The following is a 24,074-nucleotide window of genomic DNA, read 5'->3' on the forward strand; positions in this document are numbered from 1 at the left end:
ATGATTTGAAGATACAAGTGCTATACAAATGATATTATAAATGATGTGTGTAGGCCTGGAAGATTATTTAAAAGACCAATTCATTAATTTTTAGTAATTTCCAGATGAAACATAGGTTGATAGTTTTAAAATCTCAAATACTAACTGGACAATAACATTTGCTTCTTTTTCATATCCCTTGCCACCCCTTTCAAAATCAACCCTTTTTTGCCAAATACTGTGTGTTTGGAATTTTTGTTTCTGTCCTTTCTCCTGCAAGCTTGCTATTTGTCTTGCAAATATTTACTCACTGTACTTCAGTACACTGGGCTCAGTAAATAGAAGATGGTGGAGCTGGTACAAATTTTAACATGTATTCCATATTTATTTTTAGATCATATTTATCACATGAGAGGATAGAGTTCACACAAATTTAAATTTATTTTATCTAACCTCTGTGTGAGTGTGCTGGTGTATACATTTCAGGACAATGCAACAATATTTTTTTTTATGAAGGGGTAAAAAACCTCACCTTACGTCTAGCAGTTGTCTGGGAAATGGTCGGTTGCTTTCAGTGGGTTTGTAAAGCAATGTTATAGACATGCATCCTGCAGATCTCTGTCCACTTGCATTTCTTTGGGTAAAAGTAGTCTCTGGATTCATATGTTAGAGTTATAAATATATTGAATTGGTGCTACTGTGCTCAACTTTTGGCAGATGAAGGTTTTCGTGTTTCTATGTAAATCATCTTTAGATAATGAGTAAGCTCAATATACCAGCATATGCCTACATAAAATGTGTTTAAACATAATTTGCTGAAACCTTAAGTAACAGACTTGTTGACATACGAGGAAACTGTTCTCCAACAAGGGAAGCTGATAAACTTTGGTATATCTATGAGCACTGATGGCCACGCTGCACAAGTTCTACCACCCACTGGGGGTTGACTGTCACTTTTGGGTTCCTGTTAGTAATGTTAGGGAGCCACTGAACCCTGTAGTCTGAGAGAGGTGAAGCTGCTTCAGTTCCATGTCCTCACATGTACCAGTAGCCAGGTGGGGCAGGTACTGACAATAGGCACCACGGGACCCATGGTCTGACTCCAGTTGTTGGCACTCAGACCATCATACGCACACACGTGCACATAGAATAGAGAGCATCTCACCCAGAAAAATAGTTAGAAATGGAATTTATTGAGAAGACAGGACAGACTGTGGTGATCAGACAGAAGGCATGGTCAGACAAGCATACTGGCCAGCCTGCTTACATGCTACCAGTCCCTTTTATTCCTTTTTCCCGCTGTTTATCACAGTTGGTTTTCCAGTCCACCTTGATCCCCCTCTCTCTGGTCCTTTCTCTAAACATCCCATAATATGCCTTGTACAACAACAAGATGCTTTCCTTGGCAACCCATAAGGACCCCCATAAGCAGTAACCCCTTTGATCTGCAGGGTGATCCAGACAGCTTCTCCCATTGACCCATCTGGTGGGTGGCACTCCTGGCTTCATGGCTGATGGCTCGCTGTGACAGCCTGGGGAGGAACCAGGGCAGGGACCTCTTCGCATTGATCAGTTTATTGGGGTTCATCCACCCATCATTTTAGTCTGGTTCTTTATTTGTGGAGACAAGCCAGGTTATCATGTAACCCGATGGGTAAAATGAATTTTTCTGTTTGTGGTGAGCTCATGATGAATGCTGAGGAAAGACAATCCAGCACTCCTTTTACACCAAAGGAAATATTTTAGAAACTTTGTTGTAACCCATAGGATGGAGATTTGTCGGAAACAGAGAGAACAACTAGCAGTACAAGAAATGGCAACAAACCATAAACATGATTTGTGGAGGAGAGTCTGTTGGAGAAGGTTGAAGGATAGGCACACAGCAAAGAGCATCCCAAAGGAAAACCAGAGTGGCTGGGAATATTTGAGATGTAAAAGTGAATTTCTTAAATAGTAACTTATTCATGAAATAAACCAATGTATTTATCATCTTTTTTTTTTTTTTGAGGGTTGTTCTGTTTGAGTGGTAAAATATGCTGCTAACAATCAAATCTCTGTCAACTGAAATTATAGCAATGTGGATTATTGAGTGGTATCCAGTCAGACCGCAGACAATCCTGTTACACTGCAGTTTCAAAACCAGAATTAGGAAGCAAAGTCATCACTAGTTTTGATCAAAGGAGTCTCTGAGGACCCCTTTTGCTTGATCAAGCTTTTGACACTGCAGACTACAGGATGTTAATTAACAATCTTTGCCATCTTTACTTCTCTGATGTAGTTCTTAAATGGTTTCAAAGCAGTTGTAATTCTCAGAAAGAAAATAAGACATAGTTACAGAAAATTATAAGTGAAATAGTAGGTCAGATGTGATGACTGTAACAGTGCCGGTTGCCTTCACCCTGTGAATCTGTAGAAAGACCATGGCCTGATGCTATCCCATCGCTGCAAGGAGGTACTGGTTTGGTCTCTTAGCCAGTTTCTGAATTCTGAATTAGTCTTCCAAGTTCTTGTTGTTTATCCAGTGACTTTTTTCATGGTATAATATCCTAATCTATAGTAAGTGAAAAGGTCATTATCAGCTGGTAGAAAAGGCTTTTTGCTCCACTATTGCTCAGAAAATGGAATTCTTTCACTGGCTTCACCTATTCTTTTCAGACTGAACATTGAATTTGGTGCAGAGTGTGTAACTGTGCCTGCAGCACACAGAAGCTTGTAAAGAGTAGTTCCCCCCCCTTTCAGCTAGCTTGAATCCAGCTGGAAGCCTCCTAAGGTGCCCTCCTGACAGTGCTGTGCTGTATGGGAACCGCAGCTCACAGGCTGAAAGAATTAAAGCTTTGATAGCATAGGTGTGGCTGCTTTAGCTGTGAAGCTCTGAGGATGCAGCTGTACTGCTTACTCAGCTCCCTCCCAGGGGCTTTTGCACTGTAACCCACTCCAAGACACCCATTTGGCCCTCAGGTTTCGCTGTTGGCTGGATTTCTCTCAAGATAAAGGTAAAGCGAGGTGTACAAATGCACAGCCTGCACTCCGATCCAGCAATCGGGCAGTGCCGCTTGTGCTCCTGTTTAGCTAGGGGTTGACATGAGTACATGGTATTTCCTACCTAGTGAGTTTACACGAGGCAAGTGCGTGTGGTTTGTAAAGTATCTAGACTGCTTCCAGAAGAAAAAGCTAAACTTCCTTCATTCCACATGGTGAGTGTGAGATCATTTAATTTTTGGTAGCCTTTGGAAACTTTTATGTTATCCCACCATTGGTGAGGGAGGGTGGGCCTGATTCCGGTGTTTGTTGTGTTTTTCTCTTCTAATTTTAGAGAGCATACTGCCGCTGTCTCAAATAGGCACAATAAATTAAGTATTGTAGGTGGAATCATGGTCCAACCAAATTTAGGCGGTAACAAACATGAATTAATATCAGAAAATGCATCAGACAGAAAAAGCTAAATGAAATTGAGGCAGGAAGATTTCTTCTTTATGCATTCCTAAGGGATTTTTTGTTAGCTCTATATGCCTTCAAGATCTCGCAAATGTATCCTCAAGAAAGGAAGTATTTTTTCATAAATTTAATTCCATTCTTTCTGCGCTTAGGCAAAATATTCAAATCAATCTACCCCTTAGTGGATAGACTGAACAATATTTATCTGTGCCTTGGGTTGTATGTATCTAATCCTGCCCCCTTTTCTAATTTTTTTTTTTTTTTTTTAAAGAAAATGTGTAGTCCATAGACTATTGCACAGTGCATCTGCAGGGTATAATTTAATGTGCCCTTCTGTGAACTTTCATGCAGAAAATGTCAGTTACTTACATACCTAACCATACAAGACATTGCCCTAACAATTCTGTCTTTGGAAAGGTTAGTGTGCGGGTTTTTTTGATAATGTGTGAATTACTGAGATAGCTTATTTGAAGGGTGGCGAAGAAGAGGAAAATCTTGTGCAGATGGAGAAATAAGATTTTTTTTTTAAAAAACCTGAGTTTTTTAGCAATTCAGAGTACTTTTAAAAGATGCTGTATCAGTGACAAGATAATTGAACAGTAGCGGATCTATTAAAAAAAAATATTGCTGATAGTCCTAGGCACTTGTATTCTAACCCTGTTCAGTATAAACCAGTTGTATAGTAACTGAGCATTCTTTCTTAGCTCTGCACATTTAATTTAACATTTCTCGATTTTTCTGCAATTACTGGAAGCATTTTATATAAATCCAGTTTAATCAATGTAGAAATTAATTTTCTTTTTAATTTTTTCCTGCTCCCTTTTTCCCTCTGCTTCTCCATAATGTTAGCAGCTTCTCCAAAGGCACCAACAAAAGAATTAACAGATTCTTCTTTTCACTGACCATGGATTATGCCATTAAACTTTGAAGTAAGTCAAACTAGCAGTGTCCATATTCAGGAGGTTAGATTGCAAAAACAAATAAGATTTTCACAGTGCTCTGAAATTGTTATTAATAACTTAAGATGTAAATTGTCACTGGATTTTAAACTACATATAACAGATATTTTTCTCCTATATTTTCTGTAAAAATATATGGGTTTTTTTCCATGCCACTTAGCACGAGCACATAGTCTAGGGTTGTATTTGTCCATGCTGCAATGTCACTTGGATTTCACCTTGCATATTTCAGTTGGCACATATATTTTTGGTGCTGTGTTTTGTTTGAGATGAGGTGGGAGGGCTGAGGAAGGGGATTTTTTTCTCATCCAAGTTGAGCATTGCCATGCCATACAGCTGTGAGACCCCTTTAATTAAGTCAGACTAAGCTACATCAGACAGGCTGGTGTCTGAGTGCACTGGCAAGACAGCTGAGCTGTTGGTGCTGTACTTTAATTAGAACTTTTAATATTTCATCCTTTACTATCCGAATTGTGACCTGTCAAGCTGCTGAGATGCTGACCCTTCTTGATATAGATATAGCTCTGAGCCCAGGACTGGCACTTAGTTATATCCAGTTTGTGTACAGTCACTTGGTGTTTTTCTTGTGTTTTCTTTCTTGTTGTGCATGTTGTCTGCAAGAGCAGGAAATCACTGATCTGTTAATGTTAAAAGATATTTGGACTTGTTAAATAGCTCAACAAAAGCCAGCCCACATCTCCTGGCTCTAATCTTTCACAAGTGGTTTGAAAGTGTCTAGCAGTTTTGCTCCCCCTAAGACCTGATTTATTAGTAAAGCTTTAGAAGCAAAAGAGGCAGATAGATATAGGACAAAGATCCAAATTAGGGTATAGTTACACAAGCTGGATTGAGCTGCCTTAATGTCTTTCATGGCTGAATGGGGAATTTCCTCTTCCCCTTGTCATGTTTCTGCCTTTCCCACCTCCCTGTTCTTCCTTCCCTTGTCCCCAGAAGGTGCTCCAAAAGGTGGCGAGGTAGGGAGTACAGGGGTTGGAGAGGCAGATGGCCGTTTACGTGAGTTCTCTGTAAACTACCTGGTGTGTCTGGGACTGCTTTGTGTCATCGTCTGCAACTCCTTCTAGGGAGTGAGCATCATTAAATTGTTAATTACCCCATGCAAAGACCGGTTGAAATGGAGAGATGAATATATATGACTAGTAGTTTTTCACATCTAGGATTTGCTATTAATTATGTAAACAGTGTTCAACTTGTATTTTGACAACTGGCTCCCCTCTTGGTGTTGATCAGAGCAGTGCATACCCTGCAGCTGGTGCACTGAACCAGAGCTACGTTGCTGTTGTTTGATACAGTTCCCAGGGGACATTATAATATTTCATACACAAAGCTGCTTGATCTCTAGCTCTATATTCATTGACGCTGTCTTACTCTAGCCCAATTTCTTGGCATTAACAAAACACGTTTCTATGTTAAAGACCACCTGCTGAAGTCAAAAGCCTTGCGTTGGTGGATCACAAGCCAAAGAAGCCAAAGTGCCTTTTTTTCTGTAATACAGTTGCATAAGCCATACATCTACAAATCATGATACGGAATCATCGAAAGAACCTCTTCAATCATTTCTCAGGGGGAGGATAACCCTCTTGGAAAGCAAGGGTTATGAATATATATTATAAAATCAACTGACTGCTATCAGAAGAAATAAAATTGTTCAGATGGAGAGCAAAATTTTTGTCCATAAATGAAGAACTAGACAAAATCTAAAAGGTTTTACTCATCTCTAGAATAGCTTTTCAGCCTTACTTATTTTGCCTTTACAAAGTCCATTAGGAAATATATAAATAATTATTTTTCTGGCCAAATTCTACTAATTGCTTTCCTGTGGGTTGTATAGACTCTGCACTCTGGATGTATTTTACAGCTCGTTCTGTCCTAAACCATTCTGCTATCAGTGTACAGGGCCAGGAGTGATGTGCTATAATTCATAGTGATAAGAGCTGATAACCTCTGTCCTAAGCTTCCCATGTTGTAATGTCATTTGTATGATAGTTTAACCAAGAGACCACAGCTGAGAAGCAGGACCCATTCTTCATCATGCATACAGCATGTGATGCAACTTCAGCGAAGTGTCCTGAAGGAATTATGAACAAAGAGTCTAACTGGAATAATTCTGAATATAAGTAAATCTCTCAGTTGAAATTTGTATTTAGCCGGGAGTGAAAGAAAAGGTCTTTTTAAAATTATTTCGGAGGGTGGAACTGTTTTTTGGAAAAAAAAAAAATCCTGCCTTCAGGTTGTGATCCTAACAAAAAATGTCTCTAGGATTGAGTTATAGTAAATGTAATACTAATTAATAATTTTATTTTTCTTATGTGCTGGATAGAGGCTTAGAGTACTTAAGGAGATTTAGATTTTTTCCTCAAAACTAAATTTCATCATCAAAAAAAGGTCACTGAAAACAGATGTTGTCTTGCAATGCTAGATTCCCAATTGATGTATCCTTCAAAATCTGAAACTAAAAATAGAAAAACCTAGTGCCAGCCCAAGAGTTCTCCAATGAAAACGAGGTTTTAGCATGATTTAGACCTTTTATACTTTCTTCTTTAAATTGCCGAGTTGTTTTACTTAAAAATAATCAAGGAATTCAAAGCTAATTTATTGGTTGGTTGTGCGTTTCTTTATACTGTCAAAGGATATTTTGATTAGAGATTTATTTAGTGAAAAAAATCAGATTAATGAAATCTTTGATATTTTAAATTTAAAAAAAAGTATTTTATATATACAAAAGAATTTTTTTGTTTTGTCAGTGTTCTTCAAAAAATGACTTTTCTGTTTTGACTTGCCGGTTTTTGGTAAGTAACCTGGAAAAAAAAATAAAGCTATTCTTAGAAGTCTAGCAAAAAACAGAGAAAGTGGCTTTCCTACATATTCTCTGTCCAACTGAATACAAATAGTGCATACATAGTTAGCATCAAGTTTGGATTTTATAATTCTCTAATGTCTTTCTCTTTCTATTTAATAATCTAACACTGTTTCACAAAATTTGTGTTAAAGTGATAGTGCCTCTTTAAAGCGAACATACCATTTGAGGTCTGCAGTCTACCTGCACATTACAGATTCTAATTATTGTTTTCCTGATTGGTAAAACACTAAGGGTTATGCCTGTGATTCCTGAATTTCAAAAGTCCTTTTTTTCCACCTTCTCTCTCTAGAACTATATCTATAGTGATCCTACCAGGTACTACATGATGCAACAGCCCAAAGAAAGAGCACCTCCTTTGGCCCATGCAACAACATCCCATCAACAGCACGCTGAAAATCTCCATGGGAGGACCTTCAGCCAGCCTCAGCTGGACAAGTTCTTGCCAGAGTCAGAAATGGGGCTTGACCAAAAAACTCTGATGGCTGCACTGCATACGTACATCACTCAGAACTTGTCAGCACAAAGCAATGACAAAAGCTCTCACAGCAGGACTAAGGGGTCTCACATTTATGCTGATAGATTCTACTCTTCACAAGTCAGTCCTTTTGATGGAAGTTTTGCCAAAGGAAAAGCAGAAGATTTTAAAATGAAGAAGCTGTTCCAGCCAAGACCTGCGTCTGGAGTGCCGGGGCCAACCCCTGAAATGCTGAATCATAAATCTGCTTCCCAGGATGAGCCAAAGGACCCTCTGAGTGCAGTGGATGGTAAAGTTGATATTTACTTATTTTAACTTGTCTGAAGTTTCCTTCATCTTCACTGAGCATTTTTGAGAAAAAAGGAAAAAAAAAAAAATTAGACATGATATATCTCCTACTATTGGCATTTTTATATCCCATAATACTCACAATAATAATGTTCACCATTCTAACTACTCTTTCTCTGCAAATATCTACCCACATTCTTCAACCCACCTTCCATATGCATGCAGAAATATATGGCACTCAGTAAGACGTAGCATTTATGTAACTTGTTATATTTTCAAAGCATTTTGCAAACAACACATAATTAGGGGTATAATCTTTGCTGTCAAATCTGGTTTTATGCATGCATCCCACACTATATATAGGTAATGTAGAAATGCCTGGGTTTGTTCCATTTCTCTGTATTTAACTAGAAATTCAAAGACCACGGGTCTTCTAACTTCAGAGGTAGACACAGGAATTAACACACAGATAAATTCTGGTGCAGAACAGAGGAAGGGGAGGAGTCTGTCAGTTATGTGGGTAGGCGGACACAGAGTGATACAAGAAGGTAGGGTTACAGCTACTTTGGGCTGGAAATTCTGTAACAAACAACCCATTTGCTGGATTTTCACCTTTTTTGCTAATGCTCCTTAACTCTGACCAGATCCTGATTTCTTTTGTATGTGATAGTTTGACAGATATTTAAATGAAGATGGAGTATAACAACTCATGGGATACTGTGATACATTTTAAGTGCTGCTTTGTAAGACAAGATGGGTCTTCATGTCATGGCTGGGGATCAGGTAGAGTTTAGAAAGCAATTCTCATTCACTTTGTTGTTTCTCTAAACAAAACTAATTATTGATGTTATTCCATGGTTCAGAATGCCTGAAAAATGAAAGAATTGATCCTCAGCCATTGCCAAGCAGTTACATCTGTTACACTGTAGTCACCACTATCCCAATAGATTTTGGTGATATGTAAGGGGGTTCCCTTGAATCCCTTCTGTAGTTATTATCATCCATAGTTTAACTTTCTTTGATTTGTTTTGGGGTTTGTTTTGGTTTGGTTTTTTTGAAACAGAACGCACAGAAATGTCAAAGTTGCAGCAGAGGAAAGATAATGCTTGCAATCTAAAGGATGCTCAGAAGTGAAAGCATTCTTGGTATGGTGCCCAGAGATAATAGGTTTCAAGGAACGAACTATAATGTAAAATCAAATCCAGGTGGCACTGTAGGTCTCTTGCACGGGTTAGACAATTTTGTTGCTAGACTCAAAACAAACTAGGCACATGCTGGTTTCATTATCCTCCAGCTGTTCCACTTCACCTTTCCTGGTAGGAGCCAACCGGGAAAAAAATGCTTAACACTTAGAGGGAATAACATGTTTCACAATTCATTGGGTTGTACCGCTTTGACTTCACATACATAATGTGCCCTCTAGGAATGTCTTCCATTGCATTAGCTTTTAAATGTGGCATAGACATAAAATTATGAATATTTTGAGCAGGAAATAATATGGTTTCCTTTGCATCTTTGAGCCACTAAATAGTCTCATAGGGAAGTGGTGAGGACAGACCCCACCGTATTTGTTGTTTAAAGTGCTCTCCATTGGAGTGATGATGGTTTGGATTCAGATTTGCCAGGCTGACCGCGCCATCTCTTTCTGCTTTTAACCTTTCTCCAATCTCTCTGGTCCTTCAGGATTTTTGTATGCTTGCGGGTTGTTTCTCTCGTGCGCTCTCCAAACCACAGAACTGTTCAAACACTGGGAAGCATGGGGTACAGTCACGTGAGCTCAGTTCTCTGTCGCATCTGATACAGGATTAGACAAAGCAACTTGACTGGGATAACAATCCAGAAGGTACTGAGCAGATTAGCACTGAGAATTGCTGCAAAACAGTGGCAGGTAAATTAGCTAACAAGGCACCCTGAGGGAGAAATACAAGAGAAGGAAATGTGGAGCTATTTTTCTATCAGATTTGGAAACTATTACCTCTAGGAGTAGCATGTTGTGCGTGGGTACTGCCTTTGTAGTCACTGTGGAATAGCGGAATCGTTAGTCTTCTGCACCAGCCACATTTAGAATTTGGCTCAGTTTTAAGGGATTTGTTCTAGTTCACTCATTTTTGGTGCATTAAATATTACTGAATACATCTCTCCGTTGCTTTGGAAAGGTCACAAAATTAGTAATTTGAAAAAAACCCCCAAACTTCCATGTTTATATTTTTGTATGTCCTCTGTCTTGCAAAGCTGTGGTCACCAATCCATACGGTGCTCAGCTGCTGAGGAGAGCTAATACGTGGTCAGTGGGGTGATGGGGTAGAAGAAGACAGACCACCCTGTGGGACTGCTAGCAGAGTTACTGCTGCCACCCCATTCAGTTGTCAGGCAAGCTGGCTTTGGCAGTTGTGTCAACGGAGTGCAAAGCGTGATTTATATGCTGTACAATAAAAATCTGTTTTCCCTTGCTAAGCTGCTATTGTTACCTGCCAGGGGAATTCTACTGGTGAAGCTGATATTAAAAATTGCATTCTCTAAGATATATGTGCCTTTACCATCATCATGGTTCCAAGGCAACTATGAAAGGCAACTTGCCTTCTTCAGTTCAGAAGCTGGAGCTAAGGGAGAAATCTGTACAAGCTCTGTGAAACATGGCTGAGCATTGCTGATTCTATTTAGAAGGGGTCAGTGGGAGAGTATAAAGGCTGTGCAGAGGTACATGCACGTTCGAGTATGTGTGCTGCCATTGCAGTATACATCTGCTTTTTGGTCTTTCTCCAAAAATATTTTCTGATTTTAATAAATTCAGAATAAAATTCTTTAAATTACCCCAAGGTGTGTGTAAATAGGTGCACTGATATTTATTTGTGTGTCAGCCTTATCCAATGATATACAAATGATATACAAACATGGACAAGTGCCATAATAAGAAGTGGAAACATTCGTATTTAGCGTAGACATGTATCAACATCACATCAGTAACCTCACAAAGTTAGCAAGACTCTTTATGTAGACCTCCATTTCACCAGGCTGTTATAGACATTTCGGTGACTGTTCCTGTTACTATACTGAACACATGATGCTCCTCATACTTGCGGCTTTGGTTATTGCCTTTGGTCCTTGACATTTTAAATCACACTTGTAGTTACAGTAAAGGTAGCATATCATGTTTTAACATATAAATTTTACTCACCTTGACACAAGTCTGTATTTAGGAGTTCATTTGATGAATTGTGTCCAGGTGGCATTCACTAGAGCAGAAATAGCAGGATCAGAGGAGCAGGAGGCTCCTCTATAATGGGTTTATTTAATGAACCAGGAGGACATGCAGTGAGCCTGTTATCTGGTGTAGGGCCTGTGACCACTCATTTTCTCATGTGACTCGCCACCCTCTTCCCCCATTTCCATTTTGTTTGAGATTTAGACTGCTTTGTTATTGACTATAAACCTGTGGAAGTGGAATGGAGAGATAAGACTTAGCTAAGATAGTAGATACAAAGAAAAGTCAGTCTGGAAAAAAATTAAATGGAATGGAAATGACAAGACTATATTGACTGCATGTTCTTGAGTAGCTCAGTAGTAGGTCTTGACAGCTAGCTGTGAAACAACCCAAACAAACAAAAATCTAGTAGTGCTACATTAATATAGCTGTTTAATTATATATGGCCTGAAATATAATATTCTTTTATTATTTGTTTTCAAATATTGATGTAATGGCCAGGGACTAGCTTAAATAAAATTTAACAGGCACATGCAGATGCCAATTATTTTTCTGAGGCTCAAAACTCGCTGCTTTCAGCTTGGAAACCTCAGGTCACTGATTTTTCAAATCAGAATTTTGAGCTACTTTTGACTTGAATGCCTGTTACTTGGACTAGCCTTTTTATCATAAATGAATGAACATTGTACAACTTTTACTCAATGATGCAATTGCTTTTATGCTGTTCCATTTGCTGGTATTTGCTTGAAACACCCTCCTATGCATTTTGCTACAAGCTTCATAGTATTACTAACCACTCTTTTGAAATATTTTAAGAATCTTGGTCTCCCATATCCAGAAAATAGATAAACTTTCAGGACTCTAAGTAACATTAGCACAACTTGAGAATCTAAGAATCTAAATTTTGAAAAAAATAGTGCAGCTAGGAATGTGGATTTGAATTTTTTTCATAAATCCAATATCTTGGTAAGATGTTTATTAATAGCTTGAAAATCACAGTAACTGAATGACATTCTTCTCAATGTGTTATGGCTAAAAAACAGGGGTTCTAAGTCCAGGGAAAAAAAAACAAACGTGGTTCCTGTTCTGAAGTTGAAGAAATCAAAAATGTTCCAAAATATTGTAGGAAAGTGAGCGAGTGATCCTAAAGCAGTCACTATCATTTAATAGTTAGGAAACTCATCTGGATTGTGAGAAACTCATGTTCAAGGCTCTAATCAGCTGGCTGTTTTGGGCATGTCCTCTCTTCTTTTGCCTAAAATTGAATGTTAATGAATGATGTTTGTGTGACTTAGAAACCTTTCATTCTTGTCACAGATGTCTTCTAAGACCATCCCATATTTACAGGGGGTTTAGAAATACAGAGGTGGATTCTTGATCTGCACTAAAAATGATTATGAACATTTGTAAATATTATTCCATATGATTACAAAAACCTTCAAAATCTCATTTATAGATTGTTAGCTGCTGCACGTCATGGATTATTCATTTCAGTGGATAAACGGTAAAAACTCTTGAAAAAGAGTCACTGAAATCATCACCGTTTTCATTCTTTTGTAGATGCTGTAGGTGTTGGTATTCCAAGAACACTTTTTCCTACTGTGATGCGCCTTGCAATGTGTCTTTATACATTTAGTTATGAAGTTTTAGTTTTGATTTGGAACTGAGATATATTCTCTCTTTGCCTTGCTAATTTTATTAGCTCTGCTTCAATAATTTAGGTTTTTCTGTCAGGTTATTGTCCAATAGTTCTATAAAGCATAAGAACAGAAATGATACCAAAGGCAGAAGGCTTCTGTGGCAATCTTGCAGTGCTGGTATTTCCTACAGCTTAATTTCCTGCATTGCTGCTATGTGTAACATCTCCTAATGGCCATCGTCCACGCAGCTGCTGTGCTTCTTGAAAAAGTTTCTTGAACTCAGTTTGATCAAGTCTAGTGAAAACTTGCAGTTTGGATCAATTTGGTCTTGTAGATTACCTTCCTAAACAAAAGCATTTGGTCATTATGTTTTTGCCATTTTATTAAAATTCATAACAGGGGATGGATACAATACAATGAAATGTGGAAAGGGAAGTATTCAATGTTTTCTACTCAACTTCCATTAAACTTCAGTTCTAATTTTTCTGCCTCCAAATATCTTGGTCCAGAGAGTTTAGCATAGGTCGTGAGAGTCTTTGACTCTCATTACAAAACAGTTGCTTTCCTGTGCAAAGCACTCTGCTATTTCAGTATGGTACCATAATCTTTGTTGGCTGCCACAGTTTGAAGCAGCATCATAGATTTAACCTACCTTTTTTGCTGATAGTCTCACTTAAATGCATTTAAAACTATGCTTTTGTAAGTAATTTTCAAAAGTTCACAGCATACAACCTCAGCTGAATTTTTTTAATGGCTTCAGTAGAATTTTGTAATATCATCATGGTGGATTATTGGAAAGTTGCATCCTTTTAACCTGGAAAAGAAAGTACATCAAAGAACTGTCTTCCCCATGTGTCAAAACCCTCTTTGACTCACAGTAAAGGTACTATTTAAACTGCTTAAATTTTCTTGGTTTATATTGACTAAGTCATTTAAGGAAAATGCATTGGTTTAGTTGGTGAATTATGGGGCATGTCGAAGGAAATTAACCTCCACCTTGAGATGGCATTGAGAAGCTGGTGGTCAGCTGCAGGCTCTAACATCTTCAATTAACACTGTGGGGTCCAAAAATAACAGACGTGTCCAAGGTCTTGGCCTCTTTTCCCAGTGACAAATAATTGTTGATTCTTGTCTCCCTGCAAAATCACAGTTTCTGCTGCGTCTTCCCTAGAGCAGAAGAGTCTCTAACTACTTCTTTCCTAGACTCTAACTACTTCTTCCTTGTTGTGAAAAGAAAAACCTTCTCTTTAGCCCTTTTTCTAGTAGTGTTTTCTCCTTTGCCCACCTACTTTTTAATTCACCTTTACGTAAGCCTGAAAGCTAACAGCAAAGTCTTGTTTAAAAATGATGGTGAACATGTCCAACCACAGGGCCTAACAGGGAGAATGTTACTATAAGAAAAGAAGTTGGATGCTGCCGTCAGACTGCTTATATTTAAATTCATACATTCAACAGAGATTCAAAAGCTGTCCATATCTTCCTCTTCCTACACAATACAACCTATGTGAAAGAGGTTTTTTTGCTTGCATGCATATGCATATGTATGTTAAATTCCTGATCGGCATGAATAAGCAGAACAGATGCATGATTGAAAATGGTTTTGGTATGCTAGAGTAAGCCCTACATTTAGTGTCTTGTACTCCAAGGGCCATGAGGCTGAGTTTTGTAGAGTTGTACAGAATGGTACTTAAGGATATACGCAGTCAGAAAAGTACCTTCCCTGAAGAACTGTTATGCTACATCTTCTAACTCACCTTGAATATCCATTCTCCTTGAATTTCCTCATCTTCAAAACTTTTGCCACATCAAGGTTGTTTGTTTCTCTTTTTTTCCCCCTAAACATAAGCCCAATTGCTTTTCCTGGCCTGTAATGTCATCTTAGTATTTCTTTCCTCAATACAACCAATAAAACATTCACAGCTGAGAAACCAAAACAGATAAAGTTCACTTTTGACAGAATATATATTTTCCAAGAGAAATCAATACTATTTGGAAGATTTGTCCATTACATATACATGTATGTAATGGGCATATATCCATATCCACTTCTAATTGTAGAGGAGCTTTTTGTTTGAAAGACAAAATATCTGATTCTTTTTTTCCAGAACTCTGTATAGTTATTTATCTTGCAAAAAGCAAACCACCAAAGAAACCTGATGTCTAATAAACAGTAGTGTTGTTTACTCTATCTTAGGGCAGCTAAAAAAAGTTAAGCTACCTTAACGCTTGTCTTCAGTACCTTGAGTTGGTTAAGACTAGGAAACAATGCTCTTGTAAAGAAAAAGTGACAATTTTGTACCCCTCTCTCTAGGACAACTTGCAGCCCCCAGTGCCTGGCATGGATTCACCTTGTCATAAACTCTAACATCCATTTATAATACTGTGTTTTCTGTAAAGATGGCAGCATGAAAGTGTATGCGGTCTTTTGGAAAACAGATGCTCTCCATCAAGGAAAACCTATCTTTTAGGGAATGTGAAAGATACTTACTGATACAAGCACATGTGCTTCATGTATGTAGCTAAATCTTGTGCTTATATTGTTTTGTGATCCAGAGGCACTTGTTAAAGATGTATTGAAGGACCTAGAGAAACACCAGGTGAATGTGGAGAATCTCAGCTCAACAGAACTGGATGAGATCGCTGATACTATTGCCAATGCAATTCAAACAGTTGTCATTCACGAAGAAACAGAGGAGGGTGCTGGAAAAATCAGAGAAGACAAAACAGAAGCACAAATGAAAAAAGAAGGTGCTCAAGGAAGGGCAGAATTTCCCACCGGATTAATGGAAAACAGTGTTGACATACCAGGTATTAATTCTAAGAGTTAAGTACAGCAAAAGATAGTTACCCTATTTTTCCTTTATTTCACAATCGTGCTGGACTTTTTTTAATCAGTTTTAAAGAAGACAGGAGGGAAAGTTTCTTTAGTTTTCCCTGAAGGCTGCAAAATTTTAGGTAGGTTTGTTTTTACAGCAGACACTTTATTGGAAACACATCTTTTTGTGAACCCTTGGTCTTCAAGATTCACAAGCAAGATAAAACTTCACACCTAGTGATATTGAAACACAAATTGCTTTATCATGTGTGGTCTAAATTCCCTTTCTTGAAAATGAGATGTTTAAGCAAAACAATAATGATAAATTTTTATATTCCAAGAATGTACTTCAAAATAAGTGGGGAAAAAAAATGTGTTTTACAGATAATTGTTCTTTAATGTACCACAATTGTTTGCAGAAGAAAGTCTTAGACAGGTACAGGTAGAAACTACTCATTCCCTTTCCTGCTTAGGGAAATAGAAGAGTTATTATTATTCGCTTATGTCTGGGCACGTATTTTCCTGGTGATGCAGGTTCAGGAGCTACGATAATTGCCATTAATGAGTTAATACCACAGTGAGACATAAGATACCACTTACCCCATTCTCTGTTTAACAAATCATATGATATCCAGGACACCAAAAACATACGCTATAGGTGATAAACAGCCATTTTAACTTACTGTCTTTTTTCATAGTGATATCTTGAAATCCTTACTAGTGAGAATTATTCTGTTTTTTTTTTTAATTACCAGTTCTTGTTGTAGATTCAAATGAGCAGACTTGAGGGTTTGTCCTGAATCATGCTGGGAGAGATGAATAAGACTCAGTTCATAAACCAAAAAGCCAGCATCGTTTGACTGAGGTTAATGATGTGGCTGCATATCATCACTGCAGTTAAACTGTAACATGGTTTTGGTAGACAATATCTATTGAAATAAGTTGTCTTCTTCCACCAAAATATGTATGAGGGATGTATATGCTTCCTTTTTCTTTAATGTGAATTTCCATTCAGTTAGCTAGAGCCATTTTATTGTTTTTTATTTCTTAGATATTGATAAACTGATATGAAGATTGGACACTTAATTAGCCAAATAATACTATTACATTGGCTCTTGAAGTACTTTGTCTATTGATCTTGCATTAATTTGCTATCGAAGTGGGGTTAGAATAACAATACTGAATTACACAGTGCTCTTTACTCTGCCCTTTCAGCTTTGATATCTTAATGTTTAAATTGCATGAAAAGGCCACCACTACAAAGCAGCCTATAAGCGGTGTTTGTTTCATATATGATGCTTTCCCTTCATAACTATGTATTCATGCTTTTCATATCCCACAGACAATGGAGTGCATGAAGCCAGTGCGAGAACTGATAAAGAGGTAGAGTACCAGTATTTTAACAAAACAAGTATTCCATATCAGAATATCAGTTTTATATGCAGTGAAGGTCAAAAACACACTTCTGAAACATAAGACTTGTTTGGTGTCTTGTGTGGATATAATTCAGTATCACAGCATAGGCATGTTGTTGTTATGCATTAAAATATTAAATGAACATTTATTTAAACCTTAACCAAAATGAGTTTTGCAGTTCAAAAAAACATAATCAAGTGCTGTTTTGCTTTTCTTTAATTCACTAGATAGAATTCATAACAGATCCCAAAGTTCAGGCAAATTCAGGCTTTTCCTCGGGTTAGTAAATTTTGACTACTGAGGTGTTCTTGAAAACACCCTTCTTTCACCTGTCCTTTGGCTCCTAGTTCTGTGGAATGTAAGCATCCTTGCTCAGATAATCTCTCTGGTTTTCAGAAGCACATGAGTAAACATATTGCCTCTGGGGACATGTGTTTGTGGGAGGGTTCAAAATTCTCTCACCTTTCATGGGAACCGTTTTTTTTTTTTTGCTTTTTCACTTTATCATTAATTTTTCCAAATCATTGAATATCAGAGGTATTTCAAAAACTCTAGACATTACATTTTGTATCCTTGGTGGTTACATCAAATTTGGGATTTTAATCCAGATTACTTTTACAATATTCCTCATGAGCTTTGAATCATACCTATACACTTATGTCAAATATTCAGCCATTTTCCAGCCATGTTCATCTCTCTTCTTCTGGGTTGCATGGAGCAGAAAAGTATCAAAGAAATATTTTGAAAAACTGCCATGAAACTTCCCCATCTATGTACTCTATCAAAAGCTAACACTGTAAGACTCATAAACAGGCAAACCCTCTTGTGTTCACAGTAAAATGTGTAGCAGTAGCTGCCCTTCTACCAAGCAAGGAAAACACACAAGTGGATGCCCACATTAAATTGTTTAAGGAATGAAGCTTTGCATTCACAGTAGACTTACAGAGGATCCCATGCATAGATTTCCTAGTGACAATTTGAATAGGGAATGTGATAGAAAAGAATATAATGTGACACAGAGCACGAAGTGCCCATTAGCCATCATTTCCTCCCAAGTGCTTGCCTGCAATAAACTCCTATAAAGAAACTAGCTAATGGATTGTTCCAGGCATGTGTTCTGAATTTTGCTCATTTGCTTATTGTTTTGATTTATTAGATTTTTTTTCTGTGATCATATGTTTAGCTTAATGGATCACTCACAAACAGTTTGTCACAATTTCTGGAAATGATTAAGTGAAACATAACTCGTCATGTAATATCTGTTCCCTTTCATGTGTTATGACTTGTGAGACCCGAGAGGTATGCATGTTTCCAGTTCCAACACTTAGGCATATTGATGGATATTTCTATTATTTCTGCTTTTTATTAACTTATTTGATAACAAAGTTTTATTCTCATCACTAGTTTAACACACAGACACAAGAATGAATACTGTGAAAATACCATCAGCATTTACTTCTAGTCGTTCAAGACAGAGAAAAAGTTATCTAGATTCTGTGATATTTGAAGAAAGTAACTATTAACTACAGAATTTCTTTACCCTTATTAAAATAATCAAAAAATACAGTGGCATAATTTAATGCTCTTTTATTATTACTGAATAAACATTATGTTCTTATACAGTCTGGCAGCTTATAGAAATTAGGAAAATGACCATGTGACATTTGTATGAATAGACTCTACCATATCAATAAGAGTTTGAAAGATTATATCCAGGTTTGGTGCAGTATAACATTCCTGTGTTTAGTTTCAAAAAGTGCGATATTCTTTTAATACAGGAGAACACCACAAAACTAGTTAACTTCTTGAATGAGAATGTATTACCCAAAAAGACGCCTAAAGACCTTATACATGAAGAATCCACTAAGACAGAAACCAAGAAATCTGAAGACGCTGACTCTTCTTCCTCAGAAGAAAAAAATGCTGGTGTGGAAAATGTAAAAAGTGAGACTTTCTCAAGAGAACTGACAGCTGCAAAGAACAGTGAATCTGACTCCAAAGACACGAGCGAGACAAGCTATTGGATTAAGAACACTTTAATGCAGGATGGTAACTCCTATGAAGAGCCTCAGAAAAATATGGGACAAGGCTTACAACTTGAAGTGAAGTCTTCTGAGGAGAAAGAATACGGCTATATTGTGACAGAGAAAGAGTAAGTACAGCAGCCAATTTGAATGGCATTTTTAACTGGATAAAAGATAAAGTCATTGCACCTAATGAAATATGAATGTACAAGAGGAAAATGCCACAGGCCTTATTTTTAATACATCTGAAACTGTTTGGAACCTGTTCAGTACTTTGATGAAAATACAAGAAAACAGTTCCATTTTCTTACAGTTGCCTTTCCTCCAGTGCAGAAGATATTTAGTTTGTAGGTCTTTTGCTTAGACCTCTCTCTATCTTCTCATGTTCCAGTGACCTTCCAATATGTCAGTAAGTGTGCTTATGGTTAGGATGTGGGCTTTAAATATTTGACTTGAAAGTAGCCTAAATATCAATGCCTGAGTCATTCTTTCAAAAAATGACACACAATAATAAAGCACAATATTTTCTCAGTGGTTTCATTTTGATCTGAAAATAACACATACAGAAATCCAAACATCACATACGCAGCTAGTTTAGAAAGAAAGAAAGACCTAATGATTTCAGGTCATGTCACTAATTAATTTGACATTCAATACTATACTTTCAAAAGACAGGTTTTTTCCCTTGGTGATACACAGCTTATTATGGAAACATTTGGGAGTTTAGAACCATGTGGGCACTTTTATACCATTTCTTCCCCTGTGAGAACCATGTTCTATTTGGTTAGTGATCCTGACTCATCTTCTGTGAGAAATTAGGAATTTCTAGGATGGGCTCACAAATCTCTGCATAGCATTACAGAGAAATTGAGACTGAAACTTCTGTAGCATGGATTGACTCTTTTGACTGTCTCAAAGTTATTAATGGGATTGAAGGCAATAGGATTGTGGAGGATTCTTGTTTTTACCATGGTGTTGCTTTGAAATGCATGTGGCTGGGTATCAGAGGACAGCTTCTTGTCTGCCTTCTCCCCAGGGCTTACTTGAGTAAGATGGGATCATGAAGAAAGTGTGCCATTTGGGGGGAAGAGATTTTATGCGGCACATGGAGGGACAGGCAGAAGAGAGGAAAGTGAAAGCTGAGGCTCATCAGCCTGTGAATATCCGAGACAGGCAGAGCCAGAGACTTCTCAAAAAGTAGGGAACAAACACCCGCTCCTCAGAGATAATGGAAGGGATGTATTTCATAAGGACTCAGAGGTTCCCCTGCAGAAAATAAAAGTTACTTAGTAACTGGAGGGAGAGATGCTGAAGGCAAGGACTTACCTTGTGAGGACACAGTGGGGATGAGAGTTATGTTAACAAATCCTTGCATTGCTATCTTGTCTCATTCTGAGTTTTATTTTTTTCCATTTTATTGATAAATTTTATTCACTTTCTAAAGAAACCCAGCTATAGAGTTTAGAAAAGACTTTTCAGGAGTTTTGGAGTACTTGCTTTAAGGAAAGTCCCAAATGATTTGAGGTCCTCATACTTCTATTAACATGTCTGTGTGTCAGTAACCACTGTTAATCATTATTTAATGACCAAGTGCTTTAGATTTAATTAACCAGTTTTAAACTGCTTTTGCAATTGCACTTTTCAGTTTTCTGTGATGTTCATTTTCATCGACTGGTTCTGTAGCAGGCTCAATATTCTCAAGAACCTGCTCCAGGAGAAAACTACTTACTGCAGAGTATTCTTCCAGTAACTTTTGGGCAAGGTGGTCTTAGATAAACATCAGGATGTTGTTAAAAATGCTCAGAAACTATGAGAAAAAAATTGCAATGAGTTAGATAAAACTAACACAAATGTTTTGAATTCAAAAATGTAAGTTTATCAAAGAAATTTTCATTTTAATGGTAACCAGCTCATTGCACAAAGCACAGAAAACTTGACTGATAACTCCTTACTACATTCTTACCACTTTGAGTACAACTAGATGTCATCTTCTCCAAAGTCACTGTAGAGAAGAAGAAAGTAAGTTTTCATGCCTTTTTTTTTTTTTTCAGTTCTTAATCTAGAACAAGTTAATTGTTAAAGAGAATTAGCTGACTGAGTTGAAATAAAAAAACCTTCCTTTTGTACCAGGATTATGTTGCACTCGATTTGCAGCAAACAGATTTTGGTTCGGGGTCTTCACCAGTGACTTAAAACTCTTCAGTGATTTGACCCTCCTCAGCATTTCAACTCCAAAATATACTGGTTTAATTTTGTTGTTGTTAAATTTGTTTGGTTTGCATAGGTCTATCTGAAATGTAAGAGTAAAATAAAACCCCTATAGTTTGCAAAACAAAATTTATATATTCTGGAATTTTATAAGAATAACAAAACCTGTTCAGGAAATTCCACATGCTAAAAATGGACTTGTCTAGTCTGCAGGAACAGTGAAATACTTTCTACAGCAGTTGAGGGATTTGTTACGTACTAGTATTTCCCACAGTCATTTCTTTAGTACATAAAGTGGCCTTAGAGAGCAATTGGATCAGTGTGGCCAAGAGTCTCAGTCAGGACTTGCTTTCATGGATGTTGCTGTGATTGTATTTTTTCTTGGGAGAGAGAGGATAGAGAAAGGGACATTTGTTAACTATCACCGCACAGAAGAGAAATTTTAATGTCCCTTTAAGGAACACTTCTTTAGTAAGCTTCCTGTATCACTGAGTTTTTGTACCAAAAATCTTACTGGCTGTTTGCAGTAAATAAATAGCATTAATAAATGGCTTGGGTGCATGCTACACATGTATATATGCATGCATGCTGCATTCATACAGTGAAGTAAAGGGTCTGGAACTATTCCAGTAAGATCTTTAATCTATGCCAGTCTAAAATCACTCCTGTCTGCGAGGTGATTGTCAGGACATTGATTTCACAACTGATCTTTGATATTTTGCATTTAGATCTTTTATGCTTTTTTAAAGGTCTCATTTTAAATAGAGAGGAAGCTGGAGCTAAGCGTAGGCATGAAGTAATATCTTTCTAACAGCCTGAGTGTTAGTAAAACTCATGTGTGAAGTATCTTTCTTGCAGCAGTTAGCACATTTAAGGTGATAAACCTAAAGCTATGATTTAGGTGGGTTTTTTTAATCCGCTCTTACCTTGTGCACACAAAACGAAATGCCAAAATATAACGAGAGGTACTTATTTATTTTCCAATACTACTACCTTTGTATGTTTTTCTTCTTCCTCCATAAAACAATAGGCCATAGTTTCAATCCATCGATTTTTATTGGCCACAATATTTTGGAGCAGTGAAGCTTCATTTTTATGGCTGAAACAGTGGTCTTTTGGTAAGAAAGGGAAGTAATCCAACATATTTGTACACTGGGGAATAGCTTGAGTTCTTTTCACCTTCTGATCTGAAAGTGGAACTGAAAAGATTATAGTCGGTGGTATAGCTGACAGATGTCAGGGGTGATCCATTCACTGTTAGATTCTCAGGCTTCCGTGGCTTTGCAAGTGTGGCCCAAGGAGATATTAAGACTGCTTCAGTGAACTCCTAAGATGCCAGCTTTTAATTGTGCCACAAAGCAAAGATAAACATTTCCATGTAATACTTGAAGAAAAGGTTTGTGATAGTTTAAAGACTTGTCAAAACGGCAGTCTGATCGTCAATGGCAAGAACAATAGGTCACTCCTGCTGGGTCTGTCGAGTGACCTTTCAGATGGTTGGAGCAGTGCAATCCATACCAATCCATAATATCCATCAGCACTAAGCTTCAGAATGAATTGACAGTTTCAGTGTAGAAAATTGTCCAGCAAATCCTCCATCGTGCTGCTTCAGCACTTTATTATGCTGAGAAACCAATCAAATTGGGTGATTTATTTTGTTTACTCTTTTCTCCTTCAAAAAATTGGTATTCTACCACTGTAGGATTTGTGTGAATGAGGTTTGCTTCTTTCTCAGTGCAACTGCTTTGAACTGTTTCTACTAATTTTAGCTCTGAAACTCTAGAGTAATATTATAACCCCAAGTTATCTACAGGATGTTATTTTCATTCCTATGCTACTTTGGCCATAGTTATAAAATACCTCTCCATTACAGTGGGGATACATCAATGTGAGCTCTCAAATCAGAGAAGTATTTGCCTTTGGACCAAAGAACTAATCCTATTCTCTGAACTTCTTGTTCTTCGAGTATGGGAACTTTTGGGGGGGGTCGAAAAAATGCCAACACTCACATTTGTCTGGCAGGATATGCTCTAAGCTGAGGGCCAAGATCCCTCAATCAAAATATTGTTTAAATGTTTAGCTTCCCGAGTCCCTCATGAGGAAACCCAAAGCCTGACTTTCCAGAACACGTAGCTCTTACCACCTGCAGTAAAGCTAAATGCAAGTTGCTGCATGCTCAGCAGTTGAAATAGTCAAGCTGGCATGTGATTTCTTAAATATGGGATTGAGTAGTTAGACTTAAATGCACTAAATAAAACCCTACCTTGAGAGTAGAATGTTAATCTCTTTTCACTGCTTATCATAGTCTTTCAAGCTTCAAAGTTAAGTCATGCTTTTCTGAAGCCATGGTTGGACACCCAACGCAGAGGAACCTGTCCTGTTTTGTGATACATCAGAATGCATGTGTTTGAAGTTTTTCATATAAATACAAGCTCACAGACAGCTCATGGCAACTCTGTTAGCTTGTGAGCAAACTTCTGGCATTGCTGTATTAGTCAGTCCCTGGCTATTTCGTGTTTTGACATATGTTAATTCTCAATTCCAGACTGGCTATGTAAAATTATATAGGCTGTAAATCTGTTCACAACATGTTAACATAACTGGATCATATATGCATGTCTATGCGTTTAATTTGAGGTAGCTGGTATTCTCTCAGATGCTGTGAAAAAGATAAAAATGGATCTTGTGTTCATAGTATAAAATTGCTATGGAATATGATTAGTCTGACCCATTTAATGTGCTGAAGGGTTAGGTT

At 37.4% G+C, this 24,074-nt stretch overlaps 1 protein-coding gene across 1 annotated transcript in view; it reads left to right on the plus strand.

Annotated features, from left to right (window-relative positions):
• PTPRN2 (protein tyrosine phosphatase receptor type N2) overlaps window positions 1-24,074 on the plus strand; it is a gene marked incomplete at its 5' end in the record, with an annotated part of 501,249 nt that overhangs the window by 77,481 nt on the left and 399,694 nt on the right. Inside the window, 4 exons of the mRNA XM_035891409.1 lie at window positions 7,541-8,027; window positions 15,413-15,664; window positions 17,014-17,054; window positions 18,866-19,239. Of these exons, the coding sequence (XP_035747302.1) occupies window positions 7,541-8,027; window positions 15,413-15,664; window positions 17,014-17,054; window positions 18,866-19,239 (1,154 nt within the window). The remainder of the gene's footprint in view (window positions 1-7,540; window positions 8,028-15,412; window positions 15,665-17,013; window positions 17,055-18,865; window positions 19,240-24,074) is intronic.

The sequence above is a fragment of the Egretta garzetta genome, unplaced genomic scaffold (assembly GCF_000687185.1).
Source record: "Egretta garzetta isolate BGI_Z169 unplaced genomic scaffold, ASM68718v1 scaffold633, whole genome shotgun sequence".
Lineage (NCBI taxonomy): Eukaryota > Metazoa > Chordata > Aves > Pelecaniformes > Ardeidae > Egretta > Egretta garzetta.